At 41.1% G+C, this 20,569-nt stretch overlaps 1 protein-coding gene across 1 annotated transcript in view; it reads left to right on the forward strand.

Annotated features, from left to right (window-relative positions):
- LOC136879443 (hemocyte protein-glutamine gamma-glutamyltransferase) overlaps nucleotides 1–20,569 on the forward strand; it is a 279,634-nt gene that overhangs the window by 176,632 nt on the left and 82,433 nt on the right. Inside the window, exons 11-13 of the mRNA XM_067153235.2 lie at nucleotides 2,041–2,164; nucleotides 13,140–13,300; nucleotides 14,861–14,997. Coding sequence (XP_067009336.2) covers nucleotides 2,041–2,164; nucleotides 13,140–13,300; nucleotides 14,861–14,997 — 422 coding nt within the window. The remainder of the gene's footprint in view (nucleotides 1–2,040; nucleotides 2,165–13,139; nucleotides 13,301–14,860; nucleotides 14,998–20,569) is intronic.

The raw sequence follows: 20,569 nt of genomic DNA on the forward strand, positions 1-20,569 counted from the left end.
CGTTCCGTTTTACTCTAGGCCCCCACTAGATGGCAGACCGAATAAACCGAAACTCTCTTGGGCGTCTATGGCTGAGATTTAATTAATTTTGTCGGGTAAACACCAAATGTGTCACCAGAGATCTTTTACATGCCGACATCGTACGACATGGAGTGTCGAATGGACTTTTTTCCGCCCTTCAAAAATCCTACTACCTCTGCCGGGTTTGAACCCGCTATCTTGGGATCCGGAGGCCGACACTCTACCGCTGATCCACAGAGGCAGCGACTAATCACATACGACAGGCGAAAGCGAATAACAGAATAATTGTGAGTCGGATGGCTCCCTACTATGTATAAGATGTGGCGATAGACGCAAGCCTCGGGGATTCCCCTGGACCTCTTCAAATCTCCTTTGTGATGAGGCCGTTGCTTCTCAACCGCTGTTTGAGTTTGAATGATATAGTATCTGATCGATTTGCATAACATCCCAGTTATATCACATCAACGTCATAAATTGTATACACTCGTAATATGATCAGAGAACAACTGACAGTCTGACAGGCCTGGATCGCTCAAGTTTCCGTAAGTAGAGTTGGTACACTCCCCTCCACGTGACAACTTTCAAAGTGCTCCGTCTCATACTGCGCTAAGCTTCTCTTTCTAGCCAGGTCGGTTCAAATAATTCGAACTGAACGTTCACTGAAACATCGGGGTCCACACACCTCCTCTCACGGTCGACATCCTGCTTATGCGTGGGCGGCTCTCCCAAAATCACGGAATTCAGTTTCCGCTTAGCGCTATATTTGAAATACTGGACGGCTGAAGAGATGAAAAATTGAGAATTGCTTATGCTGCATTATAATATATAGATTTACTGGACCGTGAACAGGTGATACTGTTCAATAGTAAGATAAGATTAATGAAAGTGTTAGTCGCTTAGCAACCTGCTATGTACAGAATGTTTTGCGGGTTAGGTTAAGCCTTTCGCCTGCAATATGGAGTGACCATTTAATGATTTGATTTAATGATTACTTGAAGTTGGCTGAACTTAGAGACCTATCAATATCTCATGACTCACCTGAAGGTAATTCTGGAGAGAATAAAACAGAAATGAAGCAAATCGGTCCAGTAGAACCGACGGACGGATTTGGCAAAAGCTGTTTCAGAAAACACTTTTTTTTTGCTATTTGCTTTACGTCGCACCGACACAGATAGGTCTTACGGCGACGATGGGATAGGAAAGGCCTAGGAATGGGAAGGAAGCAGCCGTGGCCTTAATTAAGGTACAGCCCCAGCATTTGCCTGGTGTGAAAATGGGAAACCACGCAAAACCATCTTCAGGGCTGCCGACAGTGGGGCTCGAACCCACTATCTCCCGACTACTGGATACTGGCCGCACTTAAGCGACTGCAGCTATCGAGCTCGGTGTGAACTCTTTTAATACATAGATTAACAGAAATGACCATTAGTCATAAGACGGCTATCTAGCTGATGAGGTAAGTGCGTGCTCGGTTGCCATGGAAGGACATGGGTTCGATTTTTTGTCAGTAAGTCGAAAACTTTTGAAATGTGGGAATGACATGGTCTAGTGTAAAACTGGATAATATAACCTGACAACCCCCCCCCCCATGGTGCAACAGTACCGAAGGACCATGGCCTACGAAGCGACCGCTGGTCAGCCCGAAGGCTTACAGATTACGAGGTGTCGTGTGGTCAGCACGACGGATCCTCTCGGCCGTTATTCTTGGCTTTCTAGACAGGGGATATAACCTGATAATAGTGAAATTGACGCGCCAGTCATCTACATGGAATTGAATCATATTTACGATGTTACAATCTCAGATACTTCTGCCACACATACTGTAAATTTCAGTTTCAAATGTTTTACCTATTTGTAGCCCTTCGATGTTTTCTATTACTTCTGAATGAGGTTAGAGATAGGCTACCTTTCCTTAGACTACTAAAGATCTGGTTGGTTGGAAAAGTGAATTAAGTGAATTCCACGTGCTATGAAATGAATTAAAACTTATATTCATTTGTTATTTGACTTTTGTTGCAGAATAAATCGAATGAATTGCGCAATGTTCAAGCAGTGCTTTCAGCAGAGAGTTTATACTACACGGGTGTGAAGGCAAAACCTGTTAAAAAAGCTTCTGGAGATTTTAAGGTGCAGCCGAATAACAGTAAGTGAATTTCTTCCTCTCCTTACTTGTATATGTTTTCAGCAATGAATGCTTCAATTGGAATGCATTCATTCTTAAATTCTTAAATTTCGTAGTCTGTACTATAATGTGGTAGTTCAACATATTTACTTTCATTCCTCGTAGTAATCTTACTGATTTTGTTCAATGTCGTCCTAAAGGAATATTTTTCCTCCTTCTTTCCTGTCCTCTTTTTAATTACTTGGCTTCAGCACTACGTGTGGATTAAACCCAGTTTCACGGCCTTATACTCTTCCTGGCGGTAGCCCTGTGTACAAGGATGTATTCACTGTAGCTTCTGTGGAGGTTAGAAATGTTGTTGTGTTGAGTGTAAGGTAAGGTAAGGGTTATTCTGCCCGAAGGCAGGTCCGAACCTCCGCAGAGATGTTCCTGAGCCGGAGTTTACGTGCGGTAGGGTGGCCAGTTCCTTTCCGCTCCTCCATTCCCTTACCCCCCACCAACAGCGCGTGCAACCCATCCAAATCCTGACCACGCCCAATGTTGCTTAACTTCGGAGATCTCACGGGATTCGGTGTTTCAACACGGCTACGGCCGTTGGCTGTGTTGAGTGTAAAGAAGCGTTTATTAAGAACACAAATACCGACCCCGCGAGCTAAAGGAATAAATATGCCCGTCGAACCCAGAAACCTCTGGACCAATGGTCGCTACACTAAACATTTTGGCGAAGAGCCAGACGTATTAAGAATTTTGATTAAAGAAAGAATATTTAGCATTTTTCCTGTTAGAGATACATCTCATTACAAGCTGTGAAATCACTGAGAGTTTCAAGTGTGGATGGAGTTGTCAACTTCACGATCGGCGACCTTGTCCCAAGCAATAAATCTGGTACTCGCTTCTTTATCAGAGTTGGTGGTGGTGATTATTGTTTTAAGAGGATCCTCTATATAACACTAATCAGAGGGATAATATGGAAGGGGTCCGACAATTCGAAAAATGAAGATATCGGCCAAAGGAAGACAAGGGCCTCGAAGGGCGTGAAAATGAAAGACTCCCTAGCCCTCGCAAACCGAATAGCGTCGAGGTCGGAAAAGAACAAGAGTTGACCAAGAGAGGTCGGATAGGATAGATGAAAGTGAGGAGCCCGGCACAAGTTAGTGCAAGCAATGCCAGGACTCAGCTGAGGGCCCCGTGGTCGCCAACCCACGCTCCAAAGTTCAGAGCCCCTGAGGCCCCTTTTAGTCGCCTCTTACGACAGGCAGGGGATACCGTGGGTGTTATTCTACCGCCCCCACCCCCAGGGGGTCTTTATCAGACATCGTTTAATGTTTGATGCAGTAACAGACTCCGGATATGGTAGTTTCACATTTGCTATTTCCATTATTTTACAGGATATCGAAACCAGTACTTATAAATAAAGTACATCCGCATAGCCTAAGCTCCTTCATACTTACACAACCCATTCTGTTTTTGATGTCTTCCAATTATTTTGGTTATATCGACCTCCCCCTTTTTTCTATGAATGTGTTAGTGATAATGATGTTGTAGGCCTACATGATTCAATGAATTCAATTTTCTTTCTCTCTATTTCTATCAACAACTCTTCTTCTACACTTCACTTCACATTGTAAACTTAGACTCACCATTTCTTTCTTCTCAGCTCGTTGTTGCCATTTTTATCCATGCTCAAATTCTTGCTTTTTTTATTTATTTATTTTTTTGCTTAACGTTGCACCTACACATATAGGTCTTATGGCGACGATGGGATAGGAAAGGCCTAGGAATTGGAAGGAAGCGGCCGTGGCCTTAATTAGGGTACAGCCTCAGAATTTGCCTGGTGTGAAAATGGGAAACCACGGAAAACCATCTTCAGGGCTACCGACAGTGGCGTTCGAACCCACTATCTCCCGGATGCGAGCTCACAGCTGCGCGCTCCTAACCGCACGGCAACTCGCCCGGTATGCTCAAATTCCTGCTGTCATTACGTTTCATGGTTCTACAATTTCCATTCGTCAAACTGTTAGGTCGCCCAGAACATCCACAATTGGCACAATGTCCATCCACTTTCCACTTACACAGGATGAGTGCTACTGTCGATTTGGGCCTATTTAACTTCACTGCAATCGCACTGTTAGACAGTTCACTGAGGTGGCAGCCCACAGTCTTCCTTGTATCGAAGTCTGATAGGTCTGTACCTCATGCTATCACTTTGTTAACTGGTTCTCGTACGTCCTATCAGCCACCCAATTCAACTGACGTGACGTACTAAATTACCTGCCATCATGGGTGCCCAATTACTTTTGGGTAGATAGTGTATTATTTTCTTGATTTTAACTGTATCAAGAAGATGTTTTGATTTGGACCCTTTTGTATTAACCATTAGACCTACAGCAACACAATTGGTATCTGTATATATAAGAGTTTCGTCTGTACATTGCTCAGAATTTGAAAATAATGGTATTTCTGTATCGGCCATGTGCACAGTAAGAAGGAAATGCACTTTTTACTTTTCCGTAATGTCTGTCTGTCTGTCTGTCTGTACACGCATCACGAGAAAACGGCTGAAGGGAATTTAATGAAAATCGGTATGTAAAATAGGGGGATGAACCTCTACAATCTAGGCTATAAATTATTTTGTTCACGCTGAGTAAAATGGTAGTTTAAGGGAAGGCCTGAAATTTAATTCTCAAATATTTATATTATTAGTGGCCCTAATATACATATTACATAATTAAAGTTATATAAAACTGAATTTCCGATCATTTATGTCTTATGCATTTTTACTCTACCGGCTATGATAACCGAGATATTCGTGAATTTGTATTTTTGTTGCTAAGTCCATATCAACGTCGTCACGAGAAAATGGGTGAACAGAATTTAATGAAAATCGGTATAATAGAGACGGGGAATAAGAAACTACAGTACAGTCTAAGCTATAAACAATTTTATTCACCCTGGATGAAATTGTAGTTTAGGGGAAGGTATCAAATATTGAATTTTTAAGTAGGCCTATCTATGTTACTGGTCCTATCGAAAAGTACTACATAACAAAGGTTGGAGAGAATACAACTTCCGATCATTCTGTTTTATTCAGTTTTACCGCACCAACTATTATAAGACTGGTATTTCAGAGTCGGAAGAAAACAAAATGTGAAGGTCTACAATATCGAAAGCTCTTAAAATTGATCAACAATAACATTATATTGACCATTGTTTGTTTCGATGTTGTTTGTCTCTTATGCTGCCACTAAATTCCGATAGATGGGATTACTGCTGCGTACCAAGTATAACAGCCTGACTGAATATTGGCAGGAAATAGCTGGGGAGTTGGAAAACTTTCTTCTTTAGCATGCCATTCCTCTGTTTCATACATTTCCTGATACTGCTGGTACGTAACACACTGGTTCAACATAGTACTCCAGCTATTCGATCCCTACTCTGGCACACTGTTTTGAATGAGCAGTGTGCACATTTAAGTTAAAGGCTCACTTGGTGGTAGTAGTAGTATGACCTGGTTTAAAATTACAATTTAGGCCTATCCCAAATAATAACACCACAATTCGCTAAATAACTTAAAATTAAACTCTGAAAAGAGCTGTTTCTTAAGAAAAGCTTCTTCCTCTTCACTTTTATTAAATTTTACGTTCATTTTATTCCAAATTAGCACTGACGTCATTATAATGACCTATGTCCATTTCAGTTGGGAAAACTACTAAGAAAGTCTTTTTGAGGATGTAAAAAGGCAGGTGGAGATTGAGTGCCTACAAATTATAATGAAAACCCCCCAACTTGATTGTGACTGATAGTAGGCAAGTGGGCCTACCGTTGCAATGAAAATTTCCTAACCCAGTCTTCATATGAGAAGAGACGTTTGGTGACTTCCCCGTCGCATTTCTAGAGTAACGTTTATGAGCTATGCAATATAATACAATCTTGCTCACAACGTGTACACTACCTAAGCTAGAATTCTGTATACAATGTAGAATTCCGTAGCGAAGCACGGGTACATCAGCTAGTATAAAATAAAATAAAAAAGTAAAAATAGAGATCGAGATGGCTTTTGAGTCACGCAGGTTATATAAAGGCAGCATCGTAACTTATGACGCTAGTTTCGTGTAGCTATCTCTAGCCTGGTGCAGCCCTTGTAAAGCAGACCCTTCGACGAGAGTGATTGGCAACCGCGTGTTACTGTAGTGCAGGCCATCTCAGAGAGCATGCAGTGTGCACTGTGCAAAAGACGACTTCGCTTGGTTGACCAGAGTGCAGATCCCTCGATTTGGAGCAATAGCGCTGTCTCTCTATTTCCCCACGCCTGACTCGCTCGCTCCGCCTGTCTCCTTGTTCCTCAGTTGCTCCGTAGCGCTCCACATTCGAGCCGAGTTGAGCCGAGCTTAGCCGAGTAGCCCAGAGACGAAGCGTTGGTCCGAGTCGAGCCGAGTGGGAACGATGCACTGTGCACACGAACTCTGCGCCCCAGTTTGCACACGTGAGATTTTGGGCGTTTGAGAGGCCCTGCTGTAGTGGATAGTAGTGTTATGCGCGGTGTGTGAGTTGCAGGGATGTTCGATACAGTACAAACACCTCGTCCCCGAGTCAGGGAAATTAATCATTTAAGGTAAAAATCTCCGACTCGGTCGGGAAACGGACCGGCGGCCCTCTAAACCGAAGGCGACTACGTTGACCATTCAGCCAAGGAGCCAGAAACTTGTTGATGGTAACCCACACCTTATAAGGTCTTACCTCCTTCGAGCTTCTGAATACACTGGATAGTGTGTACTCTTCAATTCACAAGAGACTGAGCTTTCACTGAGCTGGAACCTTCCAAAATGAACATTAATCGATTCAGCGACGTCATTCGCTGATTATGGTGTAATTTAGGAGTCTTCTTTGATCATTTCGTCAACTATATCGTTGGCTATAGCAAAAAAGTGTAACTCTTGTCTCCTATGGATCTTTCTATACGGAGGCAGAAGCATTACTCATCACCTAAAAATAAACTGTCTATCGGACGAGGTTTTCCATTAGAAGTTAATATTGTATCTGGCTCTGTGGTTAGTGGTTAGTGTGATTACCTGCCATTCCTGGAGGACCGGGTTCGATTCCCGGCTCGCCACGAAATTTGAAAAGTGGTACGTGGGCTGGAACGGGGTTCAATCAGCTTCGGTAGATCAACTGAGTAGAGGGACGTTCGATTCCCTCCTCAGCCACCCTCGAAGTGGTTTTTCGTGGTTTCCCACTTCTCCTCCAGGCAAATGCCGGGATGGTACCTAACTTAAAGCCACGGCCGCTTCCTTCCCCCTTCCTTGACTATCCCTTCCAATCTTCCCATCACCCCACAAGGACCCTGTTCTGTATAGCAGGCGAGGCCGCCTGGGGGAGGTACTGGTTTCCTTTCCCAGTTGTATCCCCCCGACCCAATATCTCACGCTCCAGGACAGTGCCCTTGAGGCGGTAGAGGTGGGATCCCTCGCCGAGCCCGAGGGAAAAGAACATCCCTCCCCGAGCCCGTGGGAAAAGAACAACCTTGGAGTGTAAAGGGATTATGAAAGAAAGAAAGAAAGTTAATATTGTGGATGAAAAGTATACAATGTGTGGCGCCTTTAAGGATATCAACAGCATTCTGCTTTCCCATCCTGGAAGCGACATAGGTTCCTGTGATTGCCCGACCAATGTACGTATATTATGCATACATACGTTACAAGAAAGCACCGGTACCTACGTTTATTAGATATAGCACTAGAGGGTGAGGTGTTATACGTACATTAGCAGAAGTTTTCTACCACATTTGAAAAGCCCTTCACCAGTCTCCGATGCTGGTGGGTATAATGCTGTATGTAAACAGAGCAGTCAGTGTCCGGCTGTAAAATTTGCATGTAGTGCTGTTGAAAGGTCATGAAGCAACGCCATCACGAAGAATACATAGTTGCCCTGTTGTGAATAGGGCGAAGAACGGGGGAAGTTGCCAAATAAGGTCTCCATTAGCATTCGAACCGGACGGTTGCGTGTTCTCGGTCACACCTACTGGTTAGAATGTGAATGGAGGGAGGTTGGGTCAATCTTGGTGGTTTGACAGATAAGCCTTTGCTGCCAACCATTCCATTAACACGTCAAAACGGAGTCAGTGCGTGTGTGTGGCCAAGCCCCAGTCGGCTTGCTATTAGTCTATTTTATAATATGCCTGTAGCTGAAAATGGTTACGGGCTTTCCTATTTGATAGTCAGTTTGCTTGAAATTTGTGAAGTAAATGATTCTAATATTACAATATGACTTTTGAAGAGAATAAGTAGTTTTGGAGAGAATTCTGTGAAATGTACCATACGCTTCCTCTTTGGTGGGAGGTAAAATTTAGAGATTATTCTAATCGTAACCTCAGAAATAGTGTTTACGATTCACTCATACATAAATGTAAGGAAATTAAACACTATGCTATACTATTTTCAGTTCACCGTGTACTTTTCAGATGGACCATACTTCCAGACAGGTAGTGCACCCTTGCATCATCCGATGGGTGCAGTAGATCAGATTACCAATGTATGGTAATAGTCGAGTCAGTCGGGTTGAAGGTAGGAATTCATTTGGCCGACAGGCTCGCCGACCTTTTGAATGTGAATAGGCCTGTTTACATGAGTACTAGTAGTGCTGACAACTTGCATCAAAAGGGTTTTCCACAGGCTACAGCTTCCAGCGATAACATATGACTTTCGGCTTCCAGAAACCATGAATCCAATGCTATGGTGTGCCTAACCCTTAGTCATGTTTCTTGATATGGGGTCAGGGATGATGTGAGAAGAATTTATACGGCATGTTTACACAGTAGGATGGCCTTCCTGACACCAGCCTCAGCTGAGGAGATAATACAAGTGAAATGAATGATGGTGAAACTGGGTAGAAAGGTGGAAGGAATCGGTTGTGGCCAATAAATTGGAACTGCTGTGGCATTTGTCTGGAACTGAAAAATGGGAAACCACAGAAAACAATTCTAAAGACAGCCGACGGTGGAGCTCAAAACGACGCGTCTCCCGAATGCAGAGCTTGGCCACTGAATCCAGTGCTTCTTTCTTTCGTTTTAGCCAAATGTGGACCACGTTAATTCGATTTCAGCTGCTTCTGGGCTTTGATCTGCGCCCAGTAATCCTTCATTCTTTCACTCTGCAACCTTCTTCTCTCTTCCATCCATGGTGTTTGGGTCCGCAAACTAACTTCTTCTTGGAAACTCGTTGTGTTCTTTATTTTCGACTTGTAAGTTTCCCTGTTGCTTATTTCCGACCCTTGTATTTCCATTTCTGTCAGATCCTTCTTCATTCCTGATGCCAGAGTACCGCAGTTTTCCTGGTCTCAAAAAACCGTACTATCTGGTTGGTCAGTCTTCCCGGGTCCATTCTGTAGATGTGTCTGAAGAACATGACTCTCCTCTTCCGGATGGTGTCTGAGATCTTTTCTGTCTTGGATCCATTGCTATTGTGTGTGTGTATGTTCAGTCACTCAACGATTCCGCTGGTAGGATCCTCAACAGCTCTGCCATCAGCTGTCATAGGTGGCCTAGGCATCACTGAAGAGGCGTACTAGGGAAATGAGGAGTGAGGTAGTTTCCCGTTGCTTTCCTCACCGAGCCAGAGTTGCTATTACATATCAGTCTGCCAAGCCCACTTAAATGTATACACCAACCGACCCCATGAACAACATTTTCACACCAATCATAGCAGGGACTGGCTGCATAAGGATTGGCATTACTAGCATCGCTCATACCTCAGTCACTTTCATATTGTCAAAGCCAAGGATAAGACAGAGACAGATCTATGAAAGTAACAACACTGCTGTAGCCTATAGCAGAAGACATAGTGCACTGTAAACACTAGGTCCTGCCAGCAAAGGCATACTGCTATTGTGCTAAGTAATTATTTATTGATTTCAAGCCGTCGTGCGTTACCAAAACTCTCAGATATAGGTTGATGCATACTGTGTGCGCCATTTCTTTTTACTTACTTACTTTACTTATTTCCTTTAATTCCAGGTGGAACATAGGGCCTCGACGAAATTTCTCCAGACTGTTCTATCTGCCGCCAATGCTTTCACCTTCCTCCATGTCTTGTTAACTCCAGCAATCTCCTTGTCTATGGTTCTATTCCAGGTAATCCTCGGTCTGCCTTGTCTGCGACTGCCTTCTGGATTCCAACTCAATGCCTGCCTTGTGATACTTTCTCGTGGTCTTCTCAGGGTGTGCCCAATCCATCTCAATTTTCTTCTCATTGTCTGTTCCTGTATGGGACTTTGACTTGTGGCCTCCCAAAGGTCTTTGTTTGAGATGGTTTTGCGCCATTTCTTACTAATGTTAAAATTTTCAGATTAGCATGACATCACACAATATGGGTTGTTCAGCGAAGCATTGTTTACCGATGAATTGTATATCTTCTGTACCTACAATCGTAGCTAACGTGTCTGATAAGAATACTAAAATTTTACACTACTCAATAGTCTAAAGAAAGTGCGCCGAAGGAGGGACTCAATAGTATTTGGGAATAGCATTACATGATGTAATTGCATACCTTTCTCGTTCCTAACGGCCGTAGCCGTGTTGAAACACCGGATCCCGTGAGATCTCCGAAGTTAAGCAACATTGGGCGTGGTCAAGATTTGGATGGGTTGCCACGCGCTGTTGGTGGGGGGTAAGGGAATGGAGGAGCGGAAAGGAACTGGCCACCCTACCGTACGTAAACTCTGCGGAGGTTCGGACCTGCCTTCGAGCAGAATAACCCTTACCTTACCTCTCGTTCCTACATGGTAACCTGCGTTCTTATGAATACCGTGACAATATCATCTTAACACAAACTAGAATCGTATCAACGGGGTACCAGAGAGGAACGTATCTTCGTGGACGACAACTCTTGTTTCGATCGTGCAGGAATAGAATATAATGTACGTATTTCTACGTAATATATGTACTGTAGACACGTATAATTTTTAAATTGCCCGACATCGGATAAAATGAACTGCCTTCGGACGTTCAGTCTACGTACTGAATATAAAAGACTAGTTCAGGATTTTCATTGATTATTACAATAGATGTTTCGAACAACAGCATAATGGGATGAAGGATTTTATATCAATATCAGTGCCAACATGCAAATTGAACCTTTTGGGGGGGGGGGGGATCGCACCGACACAGGCAGGTCTTATGGCGACGATGGGATTGGATAGGACTAGGTGTGGGAAGGAAGCGGTCGTGGCCGTAAGTAAGGTACAACCCCAGCATTTACCTGGTATGAAAATGGGGAAGACGTCCAGTTACTGAGTAGTCGCTACATAATGTAAACTGAGAAACCTACACATATGCGTATTGAGCTCGAGGGAGATGGTCTAGCCTGAATAGAAATATTGAAAATTACTCAGTCCGCCTCTGTGGTGTAGTGGTTAGTGTGATTAGCTGCCACCCCCGGAGGCCCGGATTCGATTCCCGGCTCTGCGACGAAATTTGAAAAGTTGTACTAGGGATGGAACGGGGTCCACTCAGCCTCGGGAGATCAACTGAGTAGAGGTGGGTTCGATTTCCACCTCAGCCATCCTGGAAGTGGTTTTCCATGGTTTCCCACACCTCCTTCAGGCAAATGCCGGGATGGTACCTAACTTAAATCCACGGCCGCTTCCTTCCCTCTTCCTTGTCTATCCCTTCCAATTTTCCCATCCTCCACAAGCCCCCTGTTCAGCATAGCAGGTGAGGCCGCCTGGGCGAGGTACTGGTCATCTTCCCCGTTGTATCCCCGACCCAGAGTCTAAAGCTCCAGGACACTGCCCTTGAGGCGGTAGAGGTGGGATCCCTCTCTGAGTCCGAGGGAAAACCGACCCTGGACGGTAAACAGATTAAGAAGAAAGAAGAAGAAAATAATTTGAAACATACGTCCGACTCGTTAGCTGAATGGTCAGAGTAATGTCCTTCGATTCAGAAGGCCTCGGGTTCAATTCCCGGCCGGGACAGGGATTTTAATAGCTTCTTATTAATTATTCTGGCTCGGGGACTGGGTGTTTGTGTCCGTCTCAACACTCTCCCCTTCATATTCAGACAACATACCACACTACCAACCATCACAGAAACACGCAATAGTGATTACATCCCTCCAAATAGGTTGGTGCCAGGAAGTGCATTCAGCCGTAAAACAGGGACAGGTGTGGGGGGAAAAAGCGGTAGGAAAATAATATAAAAGAATCATTTAAAACATATAAGCAAGCAACAAGGCAAATTATACGTTTTACATGATTATTGACTTGAAGTCATTAGTTTCGGAATCTATAGACTTACGTGGAATTCGAACTACTGAAAAGGCACTTTCCACTTCAGAAATGTCCGCCTCCGCGGTTAGTGTTATTAGCTGCCTTCTTCGGTGGTCCGGGTTCGATTCCCAGTACTGCCAGAAATTCAAGACTGGCGGGAGGGCTGGTATGTGGTTGAAATGGTACATGAAGCTCACCTCCATTTGGGGTGTGCATGAAAAGAGCTGCGCCACCTCAGGTTGTGGACACGAGTTTATTATTATTTCAGAAATATCACTTTTATGGGAAGAAATTCTAAGAGTATGATTGACCTGGTGAGATTTCCTTACGAAGCCACTGTGCTATTGATCAATGGTTGCCTAGTTGCACTTCCCCTTGAAGTTCGTCCGCAATGGATGCATCAGCTGATATTTTTCATTGACCAATAAAATGTACCTGCTGTCATGTTAGATATGTGTTTTGCTCTCTTTAAAATGAAATAGTTTTTCACAGGTAGTTTTTTTCATTTAGGCATGTGGATAAAGATTTTTCTTATGAGAGGGGGTTTTCTTCTTTTCTTGGTGTGAAATGAAGTTAATTGACAATCTCTAGGGATAGCTGTATAAGGAAACGGAATAGACTGGTTCTTACTTTAATTTTAAGTTACTGTTCTTTCATCCACGTATTTTATTTATTTATTTATTTATTTATTTATTTATTTATTTATTTATTTATTTATTTATTTATTTATTTACAGAGGAAGTCCTCCGTCTGAAGGTAACAGCAGACGAATACCTGGACAAACTTGTGGAGTATTGTAACATGAAGATATGCGCCATTGCCACAGTCACCGACACAAATTACACGTGGGCAGATGAGGATGACTTTCAAGTTATCAAGCCCCCTCTCGACGTAAAGGTACATTGAAACTTTATATCTGCAGTGTATTGTAATAACAGCAATTCCTATGTTAGAAACTTAATATCCTCCAGGCTAATAGGCCCTCACATCATTCTGATGAGTGGTGAAATTGCACTTATTTTATGGTAAAGCCTGTCAAGGCAGTCTGTGTTTAGGACACAGGTTAAATGCACGCTTTCATTCTTGCGAATGTAATTTAATGAATGCTTTTATACTATCTCAATCAGCTGAGGGTATAAACAAATGGACCTGATGAGTGATAGCCAGGACATATATTTCTTTGTACTACATATCGTGGTCTAGATAATTTAGTATACGTTAACACAGTAATCTGCATCATGCAGCAGCTCGGCCAGGATGCCAATTACAACTTTGCACCATACAGAATTGGGGCTCGTCACTGCACCGAACTGTAAGCTACGTGTATGATTTTACTTTATTTCGGCCTGGAATATGATGAATATTGTATTGGTGAATTCAGATACCATCAGCACGGAAAGCATACTTCGTCGCTGCACCTACGAAAACCGCTTAGAACTTCGGCCGGTAAGATTCTGTCATTTAAATTTCAATATTGTGCGAGTTTTGTCAAGGAATTCTCGGTCTTCGAGATATATGAGCCGCAGGTTAGGATTTCTCCATCGTCGCGATAAGACCTATCTGTGTCGGTGCGACGTAAAGCAACTAGCAAAAAAAAAAAAAAAAAAAAAAAAAAAAAAAGGATTTCTCCGACAACATAGCCCGTCAGAATAAGAAGAGACAGCCATATTTTCAATGATTTTTGTTTAACTTCCTCCAAAGCTGCTGTAGATTTTAAGAAACACCATATTTACGTAAATTTAGACCAAAATGGGTCCCTTTCCAGTCCAGTATACGTAAGCACAGAGGTGTGCACTTTCAAACAACTATGCTGTTAGTCGATGAAGTGCAAAGTGCAACCTAAGAAAATCATTGACGGTGAGCAAGCCAGTTTACGCTACATGTGTGCATACCTGCATCTCACATGGATACACACTTCTTTACTTTTCTATATTTTAGAATTATAGTGAATAAGTTCACCAGCCTCCTTTAAATGTCACAGTTTATCGATGGCTTTCTTTTAAAACCTCGTATGTCCAAATGTTCTTCCTACCCATTATATTCCTTAAGACGGGTCACGCCTCCCAGTCATATATTTGTATGCAGTCCATCAGAATAATTTTCGCTGTGTTCATTTTCCTTTGCTAATGTCTAAAGAAAAATGTACCTTACCATACCGTATTGTAGGGATGTTGATTGCATGTCAAATTTACACACTACTACAGTATAATGTATTTAAGGTTCATTTTCCTTTACAAATTGGCAGAGGAAAATGACCATAACGAAAATTATTCTTTTGGACTGCATATAAATATGAGACTGGGAGGCGTGACCAGTCTTAAGGAATATAATGGATAGGAAGATTATTCGGACTTACGAGGATTTTAAAGAAAGCCATCGTTATGTATATTTCAGTAGGGAGAGAGAATCATAATCCTACTCGCTTTGATGTAAGTAGAACCCTTTGTGTTATTTCAGGTACCTAAGGAGGTTCCTCAAAAACAATACGCCACAGCTGTCTGCACATTCAAGAACCCGCTCAAGAAGATGCTGACCAAGTGTCGTTTCAGATTTGAAGGCCCAGGAATTAAGAAAAGCAAACCTATTCCCTACAGGTAATCTAATCTATCTGTTTCAGTTACTATTCCAGATAAATTGTCAGTTATTTACATTAATTATGAATCTAATTTCTCACGTTACTTAGAGAAATTAGACTACAATCTTACTTTATGTTCGACATTGGTAGTAATTATTGTTTTAAGGGGTAATTCAGTCCATTACACACTTCTCTTTACCATTATGTGGGCTAAATAGACCCGCTGTATATAATTAAAATCCTACCTTAGTGAAGTAGACAAGAGGTGCTTCTTTAGCCAGTGCCGAGACATGAGATGATTCAACAGCTATTACCAACAGGAAAGAAACGATTATTTAGTAAGTGAAAAATTATGAGATGATTCCTTAGGTGTTGCTTAGACAAGATACTATTTTTACCTAATTTTTATTTGTTTTTCTTAAAACTGGAAGGAAAATTTTGTAGTAAAAATTGTAGGGTAAGATCAGTCTGCGAAGAGAATAAACCTATTTCAGAAGATTAAGTTTCCAAAAATTAGTGTAGAGAGTAACTACAGGTGGAGGAATGTTCGAGTGATTTGCACCAAAATCCCTTAGGGGATAGAATGGCAGCCCATTGAAAAAAAATAATGTAAGGTATGATCAAGTGAAGGGGCTTGAAACCACCCATAGTACAAATAGATTATTATTATTATTATTATTATTATTATTATTATTATTATTATTATTAATGTTACCGTGGTTTGTTCGAGTGATTTGCACCAAAATCCCTTAGGAGATAGAATGGCAGCCCATTGAAAAAGAAAATAATGTAAGGTATGATCAAGGGAAGGAGCTTGAAACCACCCATAGTACAAATAGATTATGGACTTATTATTATTATTATTATTATTATTATTATTATTATTATTATTATTATTATTATTATTATTATTATTATTAATGTTACCGTGGTTTGGTGGATCAGCAGAGGTGAAATAAGGTGCTGGGATGAATAGGTCTCAATATACGAAATTAAAGTTAATTTAAAAATTTAACAAGGTTATATTTTCTTTTCAAGATCAAGAAATAACAAATATAACAGGTACTTAGTAGCCTAGCAACAAATCGAGAATGTACAATTACAGTTGTTACAGGATTTGGGCTCCGAGAGCCAGACACACAATTCTTGAGCAATTAGCCCCACTTTACTCAAATACAAGGTTTGACAAAGGGGCAGAAAACCCCAATCATGCCCAGGAGCACTTGCTCCCTATTACTCAGTAAAGCCTCCTCGAGGCACACAGAAACCAAAATTTTAAGAAAGAGCAACCCGCTCTTAAGGTTCAAGCCTATCAAAGGCCACACCAAACTCCACATTCAAGCTGTCCTCCAAGTACAATAACACAGGAGTAAAAATACCCAACCTACTGAGGCCTATTCAGCGAAGAAACCGGACAATGACATGACCCCAAAATACCAATTTGAGTGGAGGCGTACTTGCACTCCTAATACACTTTATTAAAACCTAATTTGGCCCTAGGCCGCTTACGCAAGGGCTAATCCCATTCTACGGAGGTGACACGATAGAAAACTTTATGACATTACGAGTAGAAGGGAAACAGTTATGAAAACGTAGTCACCTCAAAACAAAATGAATGGGAGCTCGAGAGGGTTAGGCACTCTCTATCCCAATTTGTAGTTTAAAGAGACAGAATTTCTACCAAGAATCTTTTACATTTTAGAGGAAAGTTACATGGTAAAGGCTTCGAACCTGCCTCGAGAGTTAAACTGCTGAGCTAGCAAGAAAAGAAGTTATTAAAAGGCCATTACCTTATTGATGAACAGCTGCCCGACGAAAGAGGCGCCTCCCGCCCCCTGCTACATAATTTACACAATGATAGATGTTACTGAAGTGGCAAGGAGACCCGAAAATCAGCAGTTTATATACCCTCGCGGAACATTTGAGACCTTTTTTATGAATGATAACACCCGCCCACAAGCTTTTATTGGACGGCCAAGAGATGACATGTCAAAAGTGGAGAAGAAAACCAGGATTGGTGGAAAATTAATTACAGAAATTTACGATTGGCCAATTTCAAAACTGGCGAAAAGAACGAATTAACATTGCCAACTTAAACCATGGCTGAAAGAAATTTAATAAAGAACAAACTTATAAATACTAAATTTCTTCAAAAAAAGGTTCCTTCACTTCGCACTAGGGTGCACAATAATAGTTCTTAAGTAGTGTCATCTAGAAGAGAATGTTCACACTTCTTGCTACAGAGAAAACAAAAATGAATCGAAACTGACACAGTTCAGAACACTTCAAAATTTATAGTAATGACATCTTTTGATAAACTTTAGAATTAACATGGTTGTTAGAGTTCAGGCTTCCTCCAGTAGAGGAGTTACAACTGGCGCAAGGTTTGAATTAGCGGCACGGAGGTGTACCGCCCGGTATAATTATTATTATTATTATTATTATTATTATTATTATTATTATTATTATTATTATTATTATTATTATCATTATTATTATTATTTGTCTAATGAACACTTCATAAAAGGAAATCTGTTGTTCATTAGTTAAAAAATAAACCTTGAAATTTAACTAACAAATCAACTGAAATTGAGCAAAGGCCACAGGACAGCGATACAATTATTTGAAATGTAAGACCAAAGTCTTGAAACTGTTCAACAACTTTATAGTTGAAGGTTAAGATTACATTTATCTAGAAGAGAGCCAGAATTTGGCAATACGGGAATACAATCGAAAGACCAAAGTCTTAATTATCAATGCAACACTATGTTGCAAATTAATGAAAAATTTAGCTAAGCCACAAGTTAGTATTAAACAGTTAAGAGTAAAGAAACCAAAGTTTAACATTATAAACCAGCACTGGACTATTAAAATGATTGGCATTAAGAAAAGCCATGAATTGGCGATAAATAAGTACCAAAAGCAACACTGGGCTGATAAAAGAACAACATTAACAAGAGCCCCAAATGAGCAACAAAGGAGCACGGAAACAGCACTAGGCTGATAATGTCAGCTTCAAATTCGTACAAAGCTTAGTAAAATTATACAAGAAAGCCTTAAATAATTTCATAGTTTCCCGACCGGTGGAATACAAAGGAAGGTGCCGTTATCTCTCGAAGAGAAGGAAGTCTTTAAAATATTCTCCCATTAACATCTGAATATTAAAATCTAGAATTGCCCAATAGCTTGGAATTTAATAGAAAATCTCCGAACAATGATACATGTTAAGTCCATTTCTCTTGGTTGGCTCTTGATAAATCCATTTTTTCCCTGAAAGTGTTTATCTTATCGGCTTGCAGCTGGCACCGGAACAAATTTCCCAGCTTTGAGCAACCGCAGTATTGTAATGGCGTTAAGTGGCTGACGAAGCGAAATGCATGAGGAGAGCAGCAGACTTCAAGTAATACAGAGTAACATGAGAATACGTGTAGATTATGTAGCCTCCACGGTTTCTCTTCCGTGCCTCTATGACCCATGAGAGGTGTTTGATAGAAGCCAAAGGAAGACAGCTCCTATTATTCGAAAGAGGTCGGGCGAATAACTTACAAAGAAATAGAACTTAAAGGGGACTAAATCTAAGATTACCCAAAAAGAAGTAAGAATAAACAAAATCATTAAGAAAAATGTAAGCGTAGGCCTTGACAGAATCTTTGTATATGTTTTAAATAAATAGTCATCGAAAAGGTAACAAAATGATTATTAGGGTAAGTTTGGCAAATATGGGCACCAAACATGTATCTAAAAAAGGAGCACTAAAACAATACAATTTTCCTGGTAAAATATCCTTGAAAACGTACAATTCCCTTTCTAATAAAGCTTGAACCAGCCTCCAACCAATAGTGGTTTACGTACTGTGCAGCTTCGCAGCAAACCCTACAACTCCCCACATTTACCAAATTCTTAAGGTAATATGGGCATATTTGCTTGGAATATGAGCACAAGTTATTAAATGATAATAAGAGTAACAGACATGATTACATTCATTTTGTGTTATAACAACAAGGTGGTTGTATTGAACATATATATATGAAAAAGGGGCCAATATACACTATAGTTAAAAACTGATCATGAACAAATGCAACCAAGAAACTAGAACTAAAACCATTATTAAGTTACCAACTAAAAATCACTTGTACTGAACTGAAGAATGCAAATTACATTAAACTGGCCAAAACTGTGTGTAATATAAAAAGATAAAAAGATTAATCTAACCAAACTAATCATATCGTCGCTTCACCGGTAAAAGTTTGTAATCCACAAAGCTCTTCCTACTGATTATTCTCCTTAAGACTGGTCACGCCTCCCATCCACGTATGGATATGCAGCCCATCAGAACAATGTCCATTGTGTTCGTTTTGCTATGCCGACGAGTAACCGAAAATGAACCTAACATGCATTATACAATAGGAGTACGTAAATACGCAATGCAAGCATACATTCGTATAGTGCGGTACAGTAAGGTTAATTTTCCTTTACACATGGGCATAGGAAAATGAACACAACAAAATTTGTTCTGATGGACTGCATAACCATATGTGGCTCGGAGGCGTGACCAGTCTTAAGGAGAATAATCTATAGGAATAGCTTTGTGGATTACAACCTTTTACCAGTGATACGACGATATGAGTGCATTCAGAGTCATACATTTTGACAAAGTTTCATTAACTACACTCGTCACAATAGAAATAATCACCTTCTATCTCTACGCAGACCTCGTGGAACCTCTTAGCACGTGAACCACAACACTTAGTTTACGTCTGCCGTTCATTTCCATCATAGTATTTCCCCTCAAACACAGGACAAGTACAGAGAACTGTGTTGCTCCTTATAGCTTCACGCTTTGCCGCCAAACCTCCTCTACGGGCTCCTGCAAGAGGCCTAGCTCTTATCTGCGTTGAAGCCAGACTTTCTTAACTAGTAAGTTATCTTGCAGAATACTTACATCTTCCCCGGTTACTGGTCGTCATCTTCAATTCTGGAACTGGACTAATTTCTTTAAGAAGTGCTGCTGCTCTCACTGGCGGCGAGGATGGGACAGACGAAGGAAATTAGGATGGTCCGATAAATAACGCTGCAAAGTTTGTCTAAGTATGTACATTATAAGTTCTAGATGCTTGTAACTGGTTACAATCGCCATTTCTTCCAACTAATACAGCACGTGACATATCCTCTTTATCCCATTTCTGGCGGATACCCGCTCGTTCATTCCGATTTCGCAACATCATCTGAAAAAAATCTTTTGTGAAACAGCTGCATGCTAGATTAATCGATTAGCATAAAAACGTAAAGATTGCTGTAAACAATAAAGAATAATAAGTCTCACTCAGAGCACGTCACGTAAATACAATATAATTTGATGATGTCCATATTACCTACAGTGTCACTGCCCAGTTTTGCCATAGTGCCACTTTCCAGAAGTTGGCTTTACTACTAACCCTGAAAGCAGCCCGTAGAAACTTTTCTTGAAAAATAATCGTACTTTGAGCATAGTGCCTCAATTTAATTGAGTTATTATAACAGCTCGATTTTGGAGGAGTAGACTGGTCTACTTATCTCAAAACACGATGTTCTTTTCAGCTTGTGTTAGCACA

Source organism: Anabrus simplex, chromosome 1 (assembly GCF_040414725.1).
Source record: "Anabrus simplex isolate iqAnaSimp1 chromosome 1, ASM4041472v1, whole genome shotgun sequence".
Taxonomy (NCBI): domain Eukaryota; kingdom Metazoa; phylum Arthropoda; class Insecta; order Orthoptera; family Tettigoniidae; genus Anabrus; species Anabrus simplex.